At 40.3% G+C, this 18,870-nt stretch overlaps 1 protein-coding gene across 3 annotated transcripts in view; it reads left to right on the top strand.

Annotated features, from left to right (window-relative positions):
* The window catches only part of GRIA2 (glutamate ionotropic receptor AMPA type subunit 2), an 82,706-nt gene that overhangs the window by 26,758 nt on the left and 37,078 nt on the right, over positions 1–18,870 (top strand). For all 3 annotated transcript variants that reach the window (XM_044430694.1, XM_044430693.1, XM_044430695.1), the window contains exon 3: positions 15,489–15,728. In XM_044430694.1, coding sequence (XP_044286629.1) covers positions 15,489–15,728 — 240 coding nt within the window. The remainder of the gene's footprint in view (positions 1–15,488; positions 15,729–18,870) is intronic.

An 18,870-nucleotide genomic window follows, 5' to 3' on the forward strand; every position in this document is an offset into this window, starting at 1 on the left:
GCTGCTTTTGTATATGATGCAGTTACAAAGGAGGCTCATACAGTTTAATGAATTTAGAATAATCCATTAATCTAGACCAGGGGTCCTCAAACTTTTTCAACAGGGGGCCAGCTGACAGGTGCCAGCGGTGGGCATGGGCCGCAAAGGCGGTTCTGGCGGGGGGGTGCTGGCCGGTGAGGGGGCGGAGTGTGTGCACATGAGGCAGGGATGGGGGGGGCGCAGAGTGAGGCACTGGCTTGCTCGTGAGGAGATCTTTTTCTCCGAGCGAGTCCAAAACAACTTCCTCATGAACAAGCCGTGCACCCACACGTTCGTACAGTGAGTGCAAAACCTCTGGGGCGGGCTGGTTAAATGGGCATGGTGGGCCGGATTCTGCTCATGGGCCTTAGTTTGAGGACCCATGATCTAGACAAATCTTTTGTTTTCAAATGTTTGTATTATTTTTAAACACTATTTTCAAATTATTGACATCATTATATACTGGGAAGATATATAACCCCTTCCCTGTATTTTATTTCTTTGTTTCAGCTTAGGAAGAGGTTTCATTTTAACTCAATCAAACTTGAATTAATTAGTATTTAATAGAAATATGTGTCAAGCTTCCCACTTCAAAGGAAGTCCTTTAAAGCCTCTGTATCAAAGTGGAGTTTTGTCTTCAAGTTGGGTCAGTCAGAGATTCTCATAATTTGGACTGTTATATTCTAGTTGAGAAAAACTGTGTGAGCCTTTTCAAGCATTATGAAGGTGAGTTCACACATATATGATCACAGGTGGCAACATCATGGAGAAGGCCTTCATGTGTGAATTGCTCATTTCAGGTCAATGAGCATTCTTAGTTGTGGTGCTCCTTGGCTGGAATTTTCTTCCCAGAAAAGTTCATCTGACACCATTAGTTGTCCTATTGGCCTTAGCCAAAGATCATTTTAATTTGCTCAGGTCTTTCCACATATTAATTAGCAGATTTTAATGGCTGGGATGTGTGTGGTATTGTGGCCTTTCACTGGTTTTGTTGATTTTATGGATGTTAATTATTTCTGTTGTTTTCTACTTGATTGTTTCCTATTAATTTTAATATTGTAAGCTTTCCCCCTTCCACTTTCTTAAAGCACATTGTTATCTGAAATGTAACAGAATAGCAGAAGAACTTGTATTACAGAACATTTAATCTTTATTAAATTTATTCCTTCCCAAGCAACACCTCAAAAAACAAGAGGCCCCCATTCCAGAAAAATATCTTAATAAGACAATTCTGTATATGTTTACCTGGTAATAAAAGAATTCAGTGGAAAGTATTCCTTACAAAGCCACCATATAACTTCAGTATTAATGAAAGGTTGGATGTTCAATGGAAAGATATCATGGACTAATATTTATGCTACCTAAGGGGCAGGGGAACAATAGGTTTCTTTCCATGGCTTTCCAGTAATGTCTCTAGGAAACAACCATATGATTTGGATGATGAATGTGGATCTTTCTTTCCATTACCAAAGTCATCTAAATCAGTGGTTCCTAACCTTTTCTGTGCCTGCACCCCTAGAAAATGTTTGATTTATGTTCGCACCCCCTACAAAAGCAATATCACATTTGAAGATGAAGAAATCAAAGTTCTAATTTTTGAGCCACAAATTTAACCACACAATTGAACAAATTGAGCCAAATTTAGAGCATAAATTCAAATATAAATTGAGAAATTATTAAAAATTGTAAACAGTAAAATGAGTCCTAATTGTGAACATAAAATTCAATGACTTCTTTTTTCCTACGGATTTGGACAATTCCTAAAATTTGTCTTGATTGACAAAAGAGAACTAAATCCAAATGAAAATAAAATAATTATAAATACATTTATTTTGGGGATAATTTTTGTCAAAAAAATTGACGCAGCCTTCCTCTTTGTAGCACCCCCTGAAATGCCATCTTGCAAGTCCTGTGGATGTGGGCACCCCAGATTGGGAACACTGATCTAAATAATTTGATCACTCAGGACACATTCCTGGGATACCAGAACTTGAGAAGGGATATGACCCCATCTCTGGAACAGCTGGCAGAGATTTGCACAGAGCAGGATGGAGTTTCTGGGACAAGTAGGGGAATCATGGGGATAAGAAGGAGGAGGAGATGTAAACTGCCTTGAGCACTTTGTAGGAAAAGGTAGGATATAAATCAAAAAAATAAATACATAAAATAAATAAATAATAAAATCACAATTCTTTGGTATATCTTTGGGACAGTTCCAGAGTTTTTCAATAAGGAAAGGAACTCCTGTGCTTGTCCAACAAAACTGTCTGTGTGCAAGTCCCTGCTCCTCCAATGATCCCAGCTGGGGAATATGAAAAGGGCTGTGGACCACAAGCAGGAAGTGGTCAGTGAGTTAGTGATAAAGCAGCATAGGAGGCTGAGTCGATTCATTGGTGCATCAGCTCAATGTCTTTGTGCGTTCAGGCTTTCAGGCAGGATGCTTTCCTGGAGATGTCAGGGTTTGCATGAAAAGCATGTGGTATAACTTAGCCCTTTTTGTAAGAGTTAAAAATGCAAGGAAGCAGAGAGCAGGAAGGAGCAATGGCAGCCAGAGAGAATGGGAGGGCATGAGCAAGAAAGGAAGATGCAGCTGCCAATACAGCAGCTGATCTTACTTCTCATTGTTCCCTGACAAGCCCAGCGTCCTTAATGGGTATCAAGCTGGAGCTTTGGAGCTTAATGCAAAAGCCCCCAGGTTCAATCCACAGAATCTCTAGGTAGGGATTCCTTCTTGCCATGAGGCTTAGAGGGCTGCTGCTAATTACTGCAGATAATATTGAATTAGGTGGAAGGATGGATTGACTCAGTACAAGGCAGCTTTGACCTGATGATGCTGAGTCACTGCCGAAACACCCTGTCAAATCCCCAGCTGTGCAGACCATTGAAGCCTTTGATTGCTACAGATGTCGCTGCCAGAGTGGTCTGGAAGGTGTTCAGTGATTTGTAAGCGACTTTCGCTTAGATGGCATATGAATCATGGCCAAGTGGAGAGCCATTAATTTACTGGGCATATGTATTCATGCATCCACAGATAAGCCCAAGATAAATAGCTTGATGTGCACTCTTCTTTCTCACAAAAGCCTTGGAGGCCTTTGAAAGGGGAGTGGTCAGAGAAGTATTAGTCTAAAGCAGTGGTGGCGAACCTATGGCACATGTGCCACAGCAGGCACGCAGAACCCTCTCTGTCGGCACGTGAGCCAAGTCCACCCAGCATTGCCCCTACAGCCGAGCATTGGATAACAGTGCACATAGGGACCATGCACATGCTTGGAAAGGAGTGCCGGCACCAGGTGATGATGTCACGAGCCGCGACTCATTAGCTGCCCCTCATTTGAGCTTTTGCATGGCCAATCAGTGCACTGCCAAGGATATATATATATATATATGTGCTTGGACTGGTTGTGAGATGTTTTTTCTAAACTAAAGCCTTAGTTTTCAGATTTTATTGTAGTGTTGGCACTTTGAGATAAGTGGATTTTGGGTTGCAGTTTGGGCACTTGGCCTCTAAAAGGTTCATCATCACTGGTTGACAGTATGCTTTGGAGCCATGATTTTGAGCACTTCCGCTGTTCAAACAGCTTTGTGGTGGCAGCTAAAAATGCAATTGCTTGGACCAACCTCTGCATGACTGATGGGCAACTGCCAGATGTTTTGGACTACCACTCCCATCATATCACCCCCTTGGTTATGCTGGAAGGACTGACTGTAGGCCGAACAATATAGTTTGGAAAATGTCTCTAAATGTCCCCCCCACCCCCGCCTGACACACCACACAATTTTGGCTGTGTTTTAATGTCACTTGCATAGTCTTGTCTGCAATGCATGTATCTGTGCATTTGCCTGGCCTGGATGATCTGTCCAACCTATATGCTTGCATGAATGGCTTGCCATAAATAATAGGTAGCTGCTCATAAGAAATGATCCTACTACATCAAATAGTGGATGTACTGCACAAAACGTATTCTAAACTTAGCTTCCTGTGCAGTAAAAGGTGAGCATTGTTCCTGAATTTGGAATGCACACATCTTTCCACCTGGAAAGTGAAAAGTGCCCCTTGTTACATATTTCATGGCTATGAGAAATGGAAGCAAAAATCTCTTACTGATCTACTTTTTGCTGTATCACTGAATATACAAGGTACCTCCTAAAGCCTGAATCACATGTTATTTTCAACATAGTCACACAAAGTAAGTGTGGGAGGGCAATGGAAGCATGAGTATCTGTGTAGCACCTTTCAGCCACAGCTTGTGTTTCTCAGGGATACTTCTGCTAGCTCCATTCCCATTCCCTGAAATATTCCTGAGATCCTGGGAGGAATCAGAAAGATGGAAGTGGGGATCAAAGTGCCCATGATGTGAGATCAGACTTCATATGTTCCATGGAGGAATATTAAATGGAAATTAGTGTTCTCCCAATGCATAGGGGGTGAGGAAGAATGAGATGGGCAAATGTGAGAGAATTCTTTGCATTTGGAAACATAGTGAGAACTGTAAAGCTCTGCTTTCATGTAACTATAGCTTCCCTCTCATTCTACTATAATTATTTTTTTAATCTCAAGTTTTCTTCCAAGTGCCCTTTTATTACTAATGTTTGTTCTGTTTGGTGCAATATAAAATGTCATCTGAAATGAACAAGCATTCTGTGTGGGAAATGAGCACTGGTCAAGTTGCATTTTTAGCAAAGAAGAAAAAATATTTTTTTTATGTTGTACTTTGCCTAAGGTAGTTCGCATATTCTTGCTTAAATGTGACTTTCATGCTTGTCATTTAAATTTGTCAAGGAATGCTGATCATACTTAAATTTACATAAACAAGGTCAGAGATTTCCTAACCTCAAGACATAATGGCCACAAATGGGGAAGATATGCAACTTTTAGCCTTTCAGTTTTTTAATATAACCCCATGTTCACTAAAGGACTTACGAACTTGCTATTTTCATGCATTCCAGCTTTAGCAACAGTGGAATAAATATGAATATAAGAATGGTTATTTTTCTGTGTAACAGGTGTGCTTGGGTGAACCTACCATATGGAAGATGGTGGAACTCAAAGCCCCGTGCAATCACAAATCCTGGCTTGTTTGGGTGTGTCAAGCCAGAAACCCTAGGCTGGAAAACATGCCAAAATGAGTAGAACACGAACAAGTGGGCCATATGTGGACTCCTATATGCTTGGTACACCCTGTCATGCTGCCAACATACATACATATATAAGTTGCAGTGCTATATAGTGTCATATAGCTATAGGCAAGCAAGTTTTGCTTTCTTAATGCTCTGTTGCCATGATGGAATGCTCAAGGGGCCAAATATCACTTGCACAAGTGGGAGAAACTAAGAGAGAGCAATCGGGCTGTGCAGTGCCTGACTAGGCAAGATTCTTCATATTCTTGGTTTATTGTTCTGTTTGAAAATGGCCATTATATCAATATTTTGTATGACAGTCTTCAGGGTAGTTCAGGTTTGACTAAATCACAGAGCAGCTGAGGCTGGTTTTGTACATGCATGTTCATCACTTGATTATTGCAACATCCAGGATTCTTCTTCTGTATAAATGAGCCACTACAGGGCAGAAAACACTGCCATATCATGAATGCTTTACAACAGAGTTAGTTCACACTAGTCCATTACCAGACATCATGTAAGAAAACACATGCATGCAAAGTGGCCCTTAGCTGGATTGCCTGCTTGTAATTCTTCTATTTTGCATCTTTTCTGTCATTTATATATGTATCCCTTTGTAATGAAATGCTCTTCTTTTTCCTATCAAGAGACAAAGGGCTGCTTTCTGTGTCATTCCTACTTTGACTAAGCTCATTGAAATGAATGGAACTTAACAAGAAGAATAACACTAAATACAACCCAAAGTCAAACACGTCTTTTTTAATCTAGAGAGTCAATAATTTTGGGGAGGTCTGTTTGAGGAATAAATGCTGGGAACCAGAAAGAAACCAGCTGAAAAATAACATTGGAATTATTCTTCCTTTTAATATTGGTATTTTGTATGCCATGCTATTATCATAGCATTGCTGTGTGCTCAGATGTAGTCGCTCACTGCACACAGAAAGTTTACCCTAAAGGAAGTGGCATTCTTTAATTCCTGTCATATTTTTCATTTGGCAGATATTGCTATTTTCTTTGCATTTAGATTTTCTTTCAGTCTCCCCAGGTGTTTCACTTGAGGAAGATTGCCTACATCCTTTTTGGGGGAGTGTAGGAGGGAAACTTTGATGCAATTCCTTTTTAGGGATGGATAGAAATGTATGAAAGTTGGTTTTTCATCCGGATCTAACCACTTGGGTCTTCTTCATGCAGTCTGCAAAGTCTATACAACTGACACTTGCATGCATTTAGAAAATGCACATGGAAGAATGGGTACTTTTGAAAAATGGATACAAATTCTAGTATATCCCTATTCATGTAAAAACTAATTCTGAGGGAAAGCTTTATCTTGCAAAGCAAATGAGAAGACACAACTATACAGTTACAGTGGGATGCTTGAGTGGGAGACCTACTAAAACCATTGTAAGCTGTCCTGGCAGCTGAGGTGGAGGAGCACCTTTGCATCTTACCTGCCATGTCTTGCATCTTCCCTAGCCTGCCATCGTCCCCCACCCACCATTACTATTGCAGAAACTGCTGTTGCTCCCTAAAGAGCCAGGTCACCCATAAACAGTGGACAGCGTGGCCCTGTAGAGAGATGGCCAGGCCCAAGTTGTCCCTACAGATTCCTTCCCCCAGTGCCTTGCTCTAAAGAAGGACCTATCAGAGCCAGGCACTGGCTGCTTTTGAGCTGTGCTTGCTGCCTTTATATGGCCAATGTGGCACTGGAGGGACCATGCAGCACCAGTTCTCTTGATCATCCTGAGAGGATCAGCCATAGGATGCATGACTCTTCCAGGGAGCTTCTGTGGTTCTCTTTTTCTGAGCAGGCGGAGACCAAGTTCATTGGGGATCTCTAGAAAGTACCCCATTGTGCTGCTAGGGCAGAAAGAAGTCCAGCAATCCTTGAGCAAAGGCCACAGTGGGAGAGAACTCTTCAGAACACCTGCCCAGATGCACTTGCAGGTGGGCTCTGGCAGTGGGGAGTACATGCAAAGTTTGCTGTCCTTCCTACTTCATCACCTGAGATAGGTGCTTCATTCTGCTTCATGGGAGAGCTGGCCCTGATCCCTACCCAGATGGATGAGGAATTAGTCATGCAAGTGGAAGTTTAGTGGGATGGTTTCCGGCCCAGTCTGGGAGCCAGACCTTTGCAAGCACGGTCCCAGTCAGCAAATCAGCAAGAGCTCTAAAATCTGCTCTAGAGTTCACATTTGTGCCTCCCCTGCCTTATGATGCTCCAAACACCTGATCAGTGATATTTCTGATTATCTGACTGTCTCTTGTACATGCACACACCGAAAGTACTGTTCCTAATCTGTAGGGATTTTTGAACATATAAGCAGGACTGGACATAATTTACACTCAGAATGGTATGCATGTCTAAATTCTGCACTAATAAATAAAGACTGCACTGGTCTAAATTCTGTACTAATAAAAACTGACTTTTGTATCCATTATTCAAACTAGGCAAATTTATCAAATTTTCCCATTTTACATGTTTTGGTTTGTGATGTTTACTGTGTCACATGATGCATTTTGGCTTTGTTTCCCATGGGAAGTCATGCAGGGCAATAATGTCTCCAACATCTCTGAATCCAAATTTATAAGCCTCTTGAGATCAATGCAGATCAATTATAAGGACCCAACCGAAAAGTTCCTCTTGCTGGAGGACTTCACACAAAAACTGGATAGACATCACTAGGGATGCTCTAGCTCCGGATTTTCTGCCTCCTGCAGGGGTTGGACTAGATGGCCTACAGCTGTATATTCTATTGATACAGTACCACTAGCGAGCATGGCACTTCACAAAGTATAAGAAGACAGATCTCTGTCTTTGACAAGCTTCCTTCACCACGAGGAAGGCAGTAAATTATAGGGAAGGAAGTGGAATCAGGGAGACTTCCACAATTTCCAGCACTGGACATTCTATGGGATTAATTCATTTGAAAGATTCCATGGACAATGGACTCCATAACCAATGATGGCTGGACACGGTGAATGTTTACAGATTCATTACTGAGTGCTGGTTGAGCAGTTTATTGTAGTTTGATGGAAGCCTTGAAGCAAACACACACTTCTCAATGCATGGCAAAACATGCACAGATCGCTGCAATTTAATATGAAATAAAACTTAAAAGTCTGTTGTCACCTGAAATATAGTTGTTAGGAAATGCCTGAAAGGCTGCATTTCCTGGCATGCCCTGCCGAGAAATATGTTTGCAGATTAAATACAGCATTTACTTGAAATGGCCAATGATTTGTGTACCAAATAATGTTTGCAAATATTGTAATAGATGCTTATCTCCTTTAAATGATTGTAAACTCATAAAACAGGAGAGCAAATACTTCTGGTAGAGAAAACCTCTTTTCATGGGTTACTGTATTCACAGTAACTACTTTTATAATAGCATTTCTTCAGTATTTGGAAATGGCAGTGTTTAAGAAGGACTTTACTTGGCAATGATTTCCCATTTAGTCTGGGGATGTATCTTAACAAGCAGTGAAAACCTGTGATTCATCAAGTTTAGATTACTTTGGCACAGCTGCAATGCTTAATGCAACAATAGAAAATAGTCACAGTAAACTTGGTGTAGGTCTGCCAAAGATAACTCTTTCCACTGGCCTACCAGTTAAGTAGCCCAAGCCGGTGTTCATGTGACTCCTGCCTTATACTGCAACATTACTGAATAAGTACACATAATCTGAAGTTGCCCCTTAATGGCATAAAACGCAAGTCCATCTAAGTCAGGTTTGAGCACCTATTGCTCCAGCAGGACCTAATTTTTCAAATGTTGTGAATGACATGCTCGACAGCACTGGGGCCTGTAAAGGATCGGCTTGAGGGTATCTATCAGGGCCCCCTCAAACTGGAAGTCCATGCTGCTTAATGTCTTAACAGCTGAGCATGATTTTCATATTCACTTCTCACGTATGTATATGATAAACAGAAAGATATATGGACGTATTTCAACTGGAATCATCTTGAATTTTTCTCCAGTGGTTTTAGCTGACATCCTTTCTGTTGAATTGTTTTCAGCTCCTGTCAAACTGGGAAGCTGACCTGAGGGAGAGGGTCAGGGCCTAGGCCATTTCTGCAGTCCACTGATCAGGCAGGGCTTTGACAATATATGAGGCAAGGAATCCCCAAGGGCATTCAGGAAACCATTTTGAATCATCAGGCACTTGGGATAGAGGGTATGTGAAGGGCCGGAAACTAGCTGGGAAACCACAGAGGACATGCAGTCCAGAGCTACTCCTAACTGTGCAACTTCAGCATGAAGAATGAATTGCTACAGAACCACAAGCATTGGGTAGCCTGTTCAGCAGCAGTGTGGAAAATATGCCAATGGACTGCACAGTCCCAGTCACCTAACCACAGCAGCATGCAATCAGATCAGTGGATGGTACATCTGCTTAATCAGACAGGATTCCTGCAGACTGTTGCCACTCCATCTCACCAACCCACCCAACCCAGGGAATCTGGGTAAATCACACTTCTTCATCTTCCTGACATCTGGCATACTGATAACCTTAACCCTTTAGGCTGATCTGCTCCTACTGCTGTCACTGTTTTCTTTTGGCAGATAACATGGAAGGAGGGATAACCAAACAGTGGAATGCCACCCTCCATTCCATGTCATCTCCCCGCACCCATCCCTCCCAATAGTACACTTTAATGTGTTGGATTTGATTAGTTGGTAACTGAATTATGTTTTTCCCTTTTTAAACACAGATGATGTGGTTTTGTCTATTGCTGATGAATATGTACCATGTAATTATACTCATTACTGCACTGAATGTTAGACATCAGACTGACATCACTGAATACTGAATTTATTTTGTGTTGCTGGGGCCTTGTTTCATAAAATGTGCCATTCGCTTTGATAGAACTGTTCTGGAGTCACAAAACTTAGAGTGAGCTGTGTTGCCATGCCATAGGTCCAAAAATATGCCTAGGGTTGACATACTTCTAAATATGCCACTTACTTAAAGAATGGTAGAGATGTGTGCATGTATATCACTGTACACAGATCCTATTGCTGTGCATCATTTGATAACAAGAACAGGAAAGATGACACTCCCTTGAGCCCAAGCCCAGCATGAGACAAGGTTACCTTCCTTTCCAGCAGTGTCTGGTTATTCCATTGTCAGTGTGATGGCACATCAATTCTGGGTTTCCGTATGAAATATAAAGGAACTATTCATGATGTGGAACGATTCTGAAGGTAGGGTTCACCACCAGGGGAGGCACTTCTAAAGTTCAGATGGAAACCTGGAATGAGTACACTGTCCCACTGACAAAAGAGCCACCAGTCTCCGCTGTTCTCCTCACTCAGGAGTCTTTCAAGCTTACAACACCATCTCTCTCCAATTAGTCCATATCATGAGCTTCTCCTGCAGGGCATGTGCTGTAACTGCAGGTGTCTTGGTTAGGAAGGCAGATGCTGGTTTCAGGGGGAATAAACCATCATAACAGTCACTAGTCTCCAGGGACCAATTCACCAGGGATCACTACATTTGAGGAACAGCCTCTATGTGTCAGTTGTTGCAAGATCAAATTTAGGGTCACAAGAAGGGTTAAAATGTCAGAAGAATACAAACAAGCAAACAGATATCTAGTAATGAATGTGATTCTGGCCTGATGCTCCGTAATGCTGGGATGTACTGAATTCTGTGATTCTAGAAGATCCAGTAGAGTTCCAAAATATATATATGTTCTTCCCTTTAGTCACAATCAATGTGTAAAACATCTGGACTAGTATTTACAAGGTGGACTGAGGGGACTAGACTTTACGGAGACCTCTAAGATCATCCTTACTATTTGGGACATTTAATTGTCAGTTTTAAGCATATGCTATTATAAATCAGCTATTTAGTGGGCACCACTGTCAGTAATATATGATTGTAAAGCCATACTGCATCAGAGGAAAGGATAATGTATTTGATGATTGGGTAATTAATTCTGCAGCTTGGATTTACCCAACTTATTCTTGAGTTCATGGTAGCTGCGCATACCCACCTTTGAGAATATTCCAGATACTGAGCCAGTTCACATGGTCAAATAGCCTAGCATTGCTCGTACTAGAGGACAATTTAAATAGCCATGCTACCACTTGTCGTATTCTCTGAATCTCTGGACCATGGGTCATGCAAGAGCGGAATGGAATGGACTCTAGGATTTTTGAAAGACACTTTTCAATAATCCTTGCATAAACCAACATCAGGCTTATTTAACACTTGGGTGACCCATGATTCCCAGCTTTAGATGAAAGCATAAGCCATGGCTTGAATATTTTTATATTGCCCAGCTTGCACTGTAGCCCTCTGTAGTTTAATCAACCAAACTGGATCACCGATTTAGATCCTAAGATAAATCAAGGAAGTTTATGGGACGAGAGACTTTCACCTTCACCTCCCGTGTGCAGCCACTTGAAGTCCCAAAGCATCCTTGGAAGAGGTAAGGTGCTGGGAAAAAGAGGAAACCAGAAACATTCAATTTGCTTTCCTCACTCAGCTTGTCATAGGAGCCATGCTATATTTGGGTGGTGGTGGGGATTTCACTCTCTCAAGCAACTGCCCAGTGCCCTACCCACATCGTGGAGGACATCGTAAGATGCTTTGGGGGGACACCTGTGGCTACAGGAGGGCAGGATGAGAGGGCAGAAAGCTTTCTGTCCATCTCCTTCACACAATTCTGTGCATGTTTACTCAGATATAAACCCCACTGAACTTGGCTGTTGAGTAGTATAGAAATCAAATAAATAAATAAAATTCAGTGAGGCTTACTCCCAGATAAGTACATATAGGCTTGCAGCCTAATTTAACCTACCTTAAGACCCAAAACTTCATGTTTCCTGATAAATAGCACTGTGTAAGCACAGACATGTAAAGTTTCATATGGAAATATTGCAATCATGAAAAGGATAGTAGAAATTTATTGTGAGAAGCTAAATTGAAGAATGTCAAAGAACTTTGGGCAGTTTGTTAAGAGGGTCCTATTAACACCTAGTACTGGCATTTCTCCTACTTTTCATCTTTACTTTTATTCCATTAAATAGGATACCAGCTTCTAGACTATCACAATTTTATGTTGCAAAGTGTTGTTCATGCATTATCCCTTAATCCAGATTAACCAACTGAGAAATTTGTCTGATGAGTGTTTCCTTCCTTTCCATTTTATTTTTCTACAATTTCCCCATCTCCATCATGCATAGTTGTTTATGGTTTGCTTTTAACATCCCTTTGTAACTTTTCTAATTTGGTCTTTTGCAAAAGAGGAATGATTATTGAAATTACTAATTAGGTATTCGACTGTTGTGCCTCATTTCCTGGCTGCTTTATCTTTGTCTTGCTTTGAGTGCAACATGCATTCTTTTATCTTTAGCTTTTCCTAACAAAGACCTAATTATTGCCCATTATTTCTTTGCATGTGGACCATTGGTTTAATAAAGGACTTATTGTTCACAGAGCTGATATGTTTTATAGGTTTGTTCTGCTTTTCTTTTGATTCAAACTGCATAAGCGAATCAATATGCATAGACACAGATTTAGACATAAATAGCATGATTTGAATAGAAATACAGTACATCTCACTATAGCCTGGTAGATTGAGACCAAGCGACCAGTGTGCTTTGCTCAGTCTGTTCTTGAGGTGCTGATATGGACAACTTCAAGACCCAGCTCTTCCTTCTTGTGGTTTTTTATCTTAAAACTGGACCAAGAATGGACAACTCTTTCAATAGACGATGCTTTCAAAACAAAGGGCAGTTCCCTGACTACCCATTAATAAGGGACTGCCCTTTGTAAAAGAGGTCACATAGCCACCCTGGGATGAAAGTCAAGACCCAAAGGAGCTTTTGGAAACTCACATTCAACCATTCTCAACCCGTGAAGGAAAGTCATTGTGTTGTCCTAATCTGGCCCATAACTACATTTTATCACTGTGGGCACAATGGATTCTTTAGTAAATAACTCAATGGACTGTTGAACGCCTTGAAAACAAGCTGGAGTTGCAGAGTCATTGAATGACCCAGAGATATGGGATGGTTTATCCTGGCATTTCTGAACAGCATCGTTATACGGTCGGCTGAGGTGGCAATATAAATGGAATAATCAGCACAGCGCTTCACACAGGAACTTATTCTTCCCGTTCCACGACCTGAGGGGCTGTAGAGAAGGATCTGTTCCTGCTGAGTCCTATAATGCTGATATTAAATGTTTAATGAAACAGAGCACAGGAACAGAGTGTGCAGCACCTGCAATTATGTCCTTTGCATTTCTGTGAAACAGTATTTCCTACTAAATGCAAGCAAATGATACCAGATGCCTTGTACAAGTTTTATAGCACAATAGTAGCTGCTGCACGAGAGGCGATGCCTAACAGGGCAAAAGCAAAAATGCTTAAAAGAAATAAGGAAGTACAGGAGAAGAAAACATATAAAGAAGATCTAAAGCAGCCCAGAGAAATTTTAAAAATGCTGGGAGAAAATTGGTGGTATCCAAGTGTGAGTTGGCTTGTGGGATGCTGCAATGGGGCTTTGCACATCTAAAAATAATCCAAAATAACTTGTTTCTGGAATAGGGAAAATCAGCAAAGCTTGCTGAAGGGAGCTCCACTGACCTGTCCTGATCCAGAAATGAGTATTTCTCCTCAGTACTGGGGTTAGTTTTAAAAGGTGTCAGCCCCATTCTGTAAGTGCAAGAGAAGTAGAAGAGGTTGAACAGCCTTCTTGGATGGACCTATAATTTGCCATGGCTAAGCCATACATCTGAAGGTTTTGATTCACAAGTAGTGACTTCAGAAGGAGAAGCCCTAAAAATTATTTTGCTAAGGTTTTCTGCCTTCAGCAGCCACTTTTTTCCTCCCCGCCCTGCTGTTCAAGTGGCTATTTCCCCTTCCATTTCGTACCTTATCCCAGCCAGTTAGGTTTTACATACTGTGTAGTATGCTGTTGCTAGGTGATTGGGTAAACTGTATTTGGCTATTCACTGACATTCACTAAGGATATATAAAAGTCATTTGGTGGAAATGCAATGTTTTCTGTGCACATTATAGGAAACATGGGATCTATAAGTTATTTTCATCAAAGGTAGACAAATCTGTCAAGCTTGATTTCACACAGGTTATAATTTTTCCAATGTTTTCCAGTGTTTCCATATATCCGTTCTGCATCAGACTGTGATTTTTTATCTCATCTGCACAAATATTTGTACATATTATCAGGCCACTTAGAAATAGAGTTTTGCTCCAAATGCATGCAGCTTTGTGTACACCTTTTCCAAACATTGACATTTTTCATTATTTCCCTCCCGAAGAATGTGCTTTTGTATATTTTTCAAATATATACATTTGTGTGTGCTCTTTAATGCACACATTTTTGGTGAAATGACTTTATAAACTTCAGAAATATAGGATTTCAATGGCAATCTGTATTCTGATTCATGTTTGGGTTAGGGAATTGTGAATTTGCTGAGCTGACATTGAAATGTGAACTGAATAGATTTCTCACTCGTCCCTGCTTTCATTTTAGAGTTATGCTGCAGATTACCTGACACAAAATTCAGTTTTTTATTTCTGCTGAGTGACAGTAGAAGCTGGCAGTCAGCCATTCAACTATTACACAAGTCACTGCTGCTTCTAATCCTATGGAAGTTTACTTGGGAAAAAGACCTACAACTTTCAGTATGCTCCATCCAGCCATGCTGAGTGATTCCATCTAAACTAGCATATGATTGTACCTTTAAGGCATGGTCCTCTCCCATGGCTGGCTAGGAAATGTTGGGAATTGTAGAACTTCTTTTCTGTCTAACCATGAATAGGATTGCACCTTTAAAAGTGCTAAAATGATAACTGAATGTTGAAATTTGAAACATGCTAATAATGCTATACAGTGGCAAAGGTAAAATATATCAAGGAAGGGTTTTTAAGGTTAAAAATAATTACAATAGATACAGTTGGGTAAAGACTATTAACTGAATTTTTAGTTCTAATATCCTTGATGAAATTGCCAGGAAAAACATGCATCTTAAAAATGCTTAGGCTATGGTTTTACTTAGCACTTCATGCTTCTCTTAGGTGACATTGCATTGGGTCTCCACATCTCTTGATCCAGCCTGTCTCCATAGCACACACGTCCTACAGCTAGCTTGGGTTTGTGCCATTATTTGTGCCATTATTATTCCATGATAAGAACATAGAACCAGGTCAGGAAGGAAAGGGGGAGCTGCTTTCAAGAACTTGTAGGTGAAATAGTTTTTCTTAGTTTCAGCCTTTCTCTAGTATACACAGAAATTTATCTACCAGACATTTTTTAAGGATATCAATCAGTTATTGCTTCCTAAAATGCTTTTCTTATCTCTGTTTCTTCCAGTTTGCTCACAGTTTTCAAGAGGAGTCTTTGCTATTTTTGGATTTTACGACAAGAAGTCTGTGAATACAATCACATCATTTTGTGGAACCCTCCATGTCTCCTTCATAACACCCAGTTTCCCAACAGATGGAACGCACCCATTTGTGATCCAGATGAGGCCTGACCTCAAGGGAGCACTTCTGAGCTTGATTGAGTATTATCAGTGGAACAAGTTTGCATATCTCTATGACAGCGACAGAGGTAAGATGCTGTTTTTTGCCAGAAATTTCAGTTAAATGATAAAGTGGCACTTCAGTGGCAATCATACGACAGCTGACACTTCCCTCAGTTTTCTCCATGAAGAGATGAGGTGGGAACAGTTGCCAGAAGTCTAAAACACTAACTGTGTCAGAAAGGCTACCGTAGCCAAAGGGACTGATAATGTACAAAGGGATGCAATTTGTAAGTAATGTTTCCTTTGCCCTAGTAATGGGGTGTGCCATAATTAAGTAGGAAAGCACACACTTTTTATTGCAGAAGGTCTCAGTTCAGTCTGCGTCATTTCAAGTTAGGCTAGGACTTCAAATCCTGGAGAGCTGCTGCCAGTCAGTGTCAACAATACTAGGACAAATGGACAAGTGGTCTGACTCAACATAAGGCAGCCTTCTATGTAACTTATTGAATAAAAATGTGTAGTCTTCCTGGAGAGGTGTGATTAAACATCTACAAATGAATCAACCTTCCCAGTGTCTCACTATAACTGGAGCAGTTCTGGAAATGCCTGCTTCATTTTTTCAACCCATTGCTAACAAGAAGTGAAACTCAGTTATGCATAGAGATCCTCTCTCTTTCCTGGGAATGCTTCTGCATGCAGAAGGCTCCAGGTTCAATCCCTGCTATTTCATGGCAGAGCAGAAGAAATGCCAACATGAAACTGTGGAGAGCTGTTGCTAGTCAGTGTTGGAAGTACCACGTTAGACGGAAGTTAATGCTTCCTTCACTCAATGCTTTTTAAAACAGCAATTTCTTCCAACAACTGCTAATCCACTATTAAAGTGCAAAGGTATTTATCCTTCTAGACAATGATTCAGAAGGCTATAATTGAGAAAATATGATTGGATGAGGTTTGGAATGGAGAACTAGCAGATACAAATGGATTAAACATACACACATTATTGGATCTTTGCTGTACATCACCTCATCCTAAAGTTGATATTTTCCTTTGGCTTCTTTAAAAGGGCCCTTGGGTTGCTTTACATGCTCTTGCTTGTCAGGTCTCATTCAGCACATAAATGTCTTCTTTTTAAGTAATGCAAGTCACTGCCTCATGAGAGGAAGGAAATTTATATCAGTGTTTATTTTTCTAGTTCACCTTTGGGAACCACAATTCCCTGACTGCTTCATTGCTTCATTAAGAGGTTTTGCCAAATCATAAGACTCCTTTAAAGGGCCCTTGGTACACATTTCCACCTGATGTCACAATAAAAAGGCTGGTATATATGCCAGGAACATACATCTCTTGTTTTCAGTCCTCTGGAAGAAAATAAATCTCATTAACTGAGAACTAAGTCAAAAGCAGAAATCCAGGATTTACTGGTTAAACCCATTTTGAATTGATGAGGTAATAAGACTTTTCAGTGACAGTTGAAACATTTTTATTGTAATAATTATTCCTGCAACTATGATAACTGAAAACCAATTCTGCCTCTCCCTCTGCCCCCCATGGAGAACTGAATTGTATAATGAACAAAGGCAAGTGCAGGAAAACAAAAACCAGAGTGAATAGCAAAAGTGGTTCTGCAGAACAGAGGAAGGGTAGTGGGGATTGATGAAGAAAAAGGGGGTTATTCTGGGGAGAAGAACCGAAAGCTTGAAAAGGACAGGCTTCAAGCTAATCTGCAGGATGTTTAAAGGAAGGCAATGTCAGCAAATGATGTATGAAAATGTTATTTATAATTGATTGCAAAGATTGCAGGGAAGCATATCCAGATAAGCAAATATTCATGGAACAGCTCTGGCCATAGAATATCCTTGAGGCAGCATACAATTGTACACAATGATACAACAAAACATTTCCAGCAAACAAGATAAGATAAAAACTAGCAGATACGAATATATACAATAAGAATAACTGATTTGAAAGGTAGCACCTAAAACCTATTAAAAGATATCCCCCTAAAAGCCTGAGAAACAAGGTGGATGGAGCTTGCTGCCAACTTTGCTAATGTTTAGGCAATACTAGTCACATTCTGAGAGGATTCTTAATTCATCCACCCCACAGAAAAGACCCAATCCCTGGCAGACAGTCGTTTTACTTTAAAAGGCAGGTGAGCAAAGAAAAAGACCACCAAATAAGATCACCTTTGACAAGTAGATTGAAATGTCAGAGTGTCTGCACCAGGGGTTTTCTGGCCATTAACTTACTTTGGATTATTTATAACAATTCTGTTAGAATTCTGTACTCTCATTTCTTTCTTTTGTGTAAAACTTTTTTATTAAATGTGAAAGAGTTTGCACTAAAGATACTAATCTAAATATAATGTAGTTTGTAGTTCCATTTTGGATAGTGTTTATCCACCTCTATAACCACCATGGATAATAAGCAAATTACTCAATCAGTAAGTTACAGATTTTCTCTGTATATCCCAAGTATGGCTACATGATGAAACTGCTGATAGACCAGTCTATTTTAGTCATGATTGAGAATTACTCGGTACTCAAAAGGGTGCTATTAGGACAAAAGGTATTTGGTGTAGGAAAAGTCTTTCAATACATTATTAAAATGTGCAGCTGCACATAAAGCTGTGTTAGATTATGGCTACTGGCTTTTTGCAAGCATCTTCTTAATCATGAGAACTTGACACTTTCTTTTTAAAAATGAAAATAGGCTTTTGTATTAGTTGTCAGCATTTGTCCAGTTCCAGGCAAAAATCTATACAAAAAGATGCTGGGCATGAATGGGTATGCCAGTCTCATCAAGATTGTTGGGATTGGGAGAGGTTAAGTCAAGTTCATTCTGTCCCATTTCCACACAAGCTTGCATTTAAAAAAAATCATATGGAAATTCATATTCATAATGAACCCATTAAATTATTCATTTTTGCATTCTGCAACCATTGCTTGGGCACAACTTGGAAATTGTTAAGTGCTTTGTTTTAGTATTGAGGAAAACCTTACAAGCTCAGAAATGTATGGATCTCTAAGTGCTAATTGTCTTTGGGTCTATAGTCATGCTAGGAAAACGTTGTGATGGAGCAAATTTTTCACACCTCCCTAGAGCAAGCCCAACGTGCTGCCTGTTTAGACAGAAACAATTTCCCAGTATTTCCCATCTATCCAAGTAGGAGGGCTTTTTCTGTCCAAATGGGCATAGGAGTGCACCATTAAGGACACATAACTTTTT

The sequence above is a fragment of the Varanus komodoensis genome, unplaced genomic scaffold, assembly GCF_004798865.1.
Source record: "Varanus komodoensis strain SLA01 unplaced genomic scaffold, ASM479886v1 scaffold21, whole genome shotgun sequence".
Classification (NCBI taxonomy): Eukaryota; Metazoa; Chordata; class Lepidosauria; order Squamata; family Varanidae; genus Varanus; species Varanus komodoensis.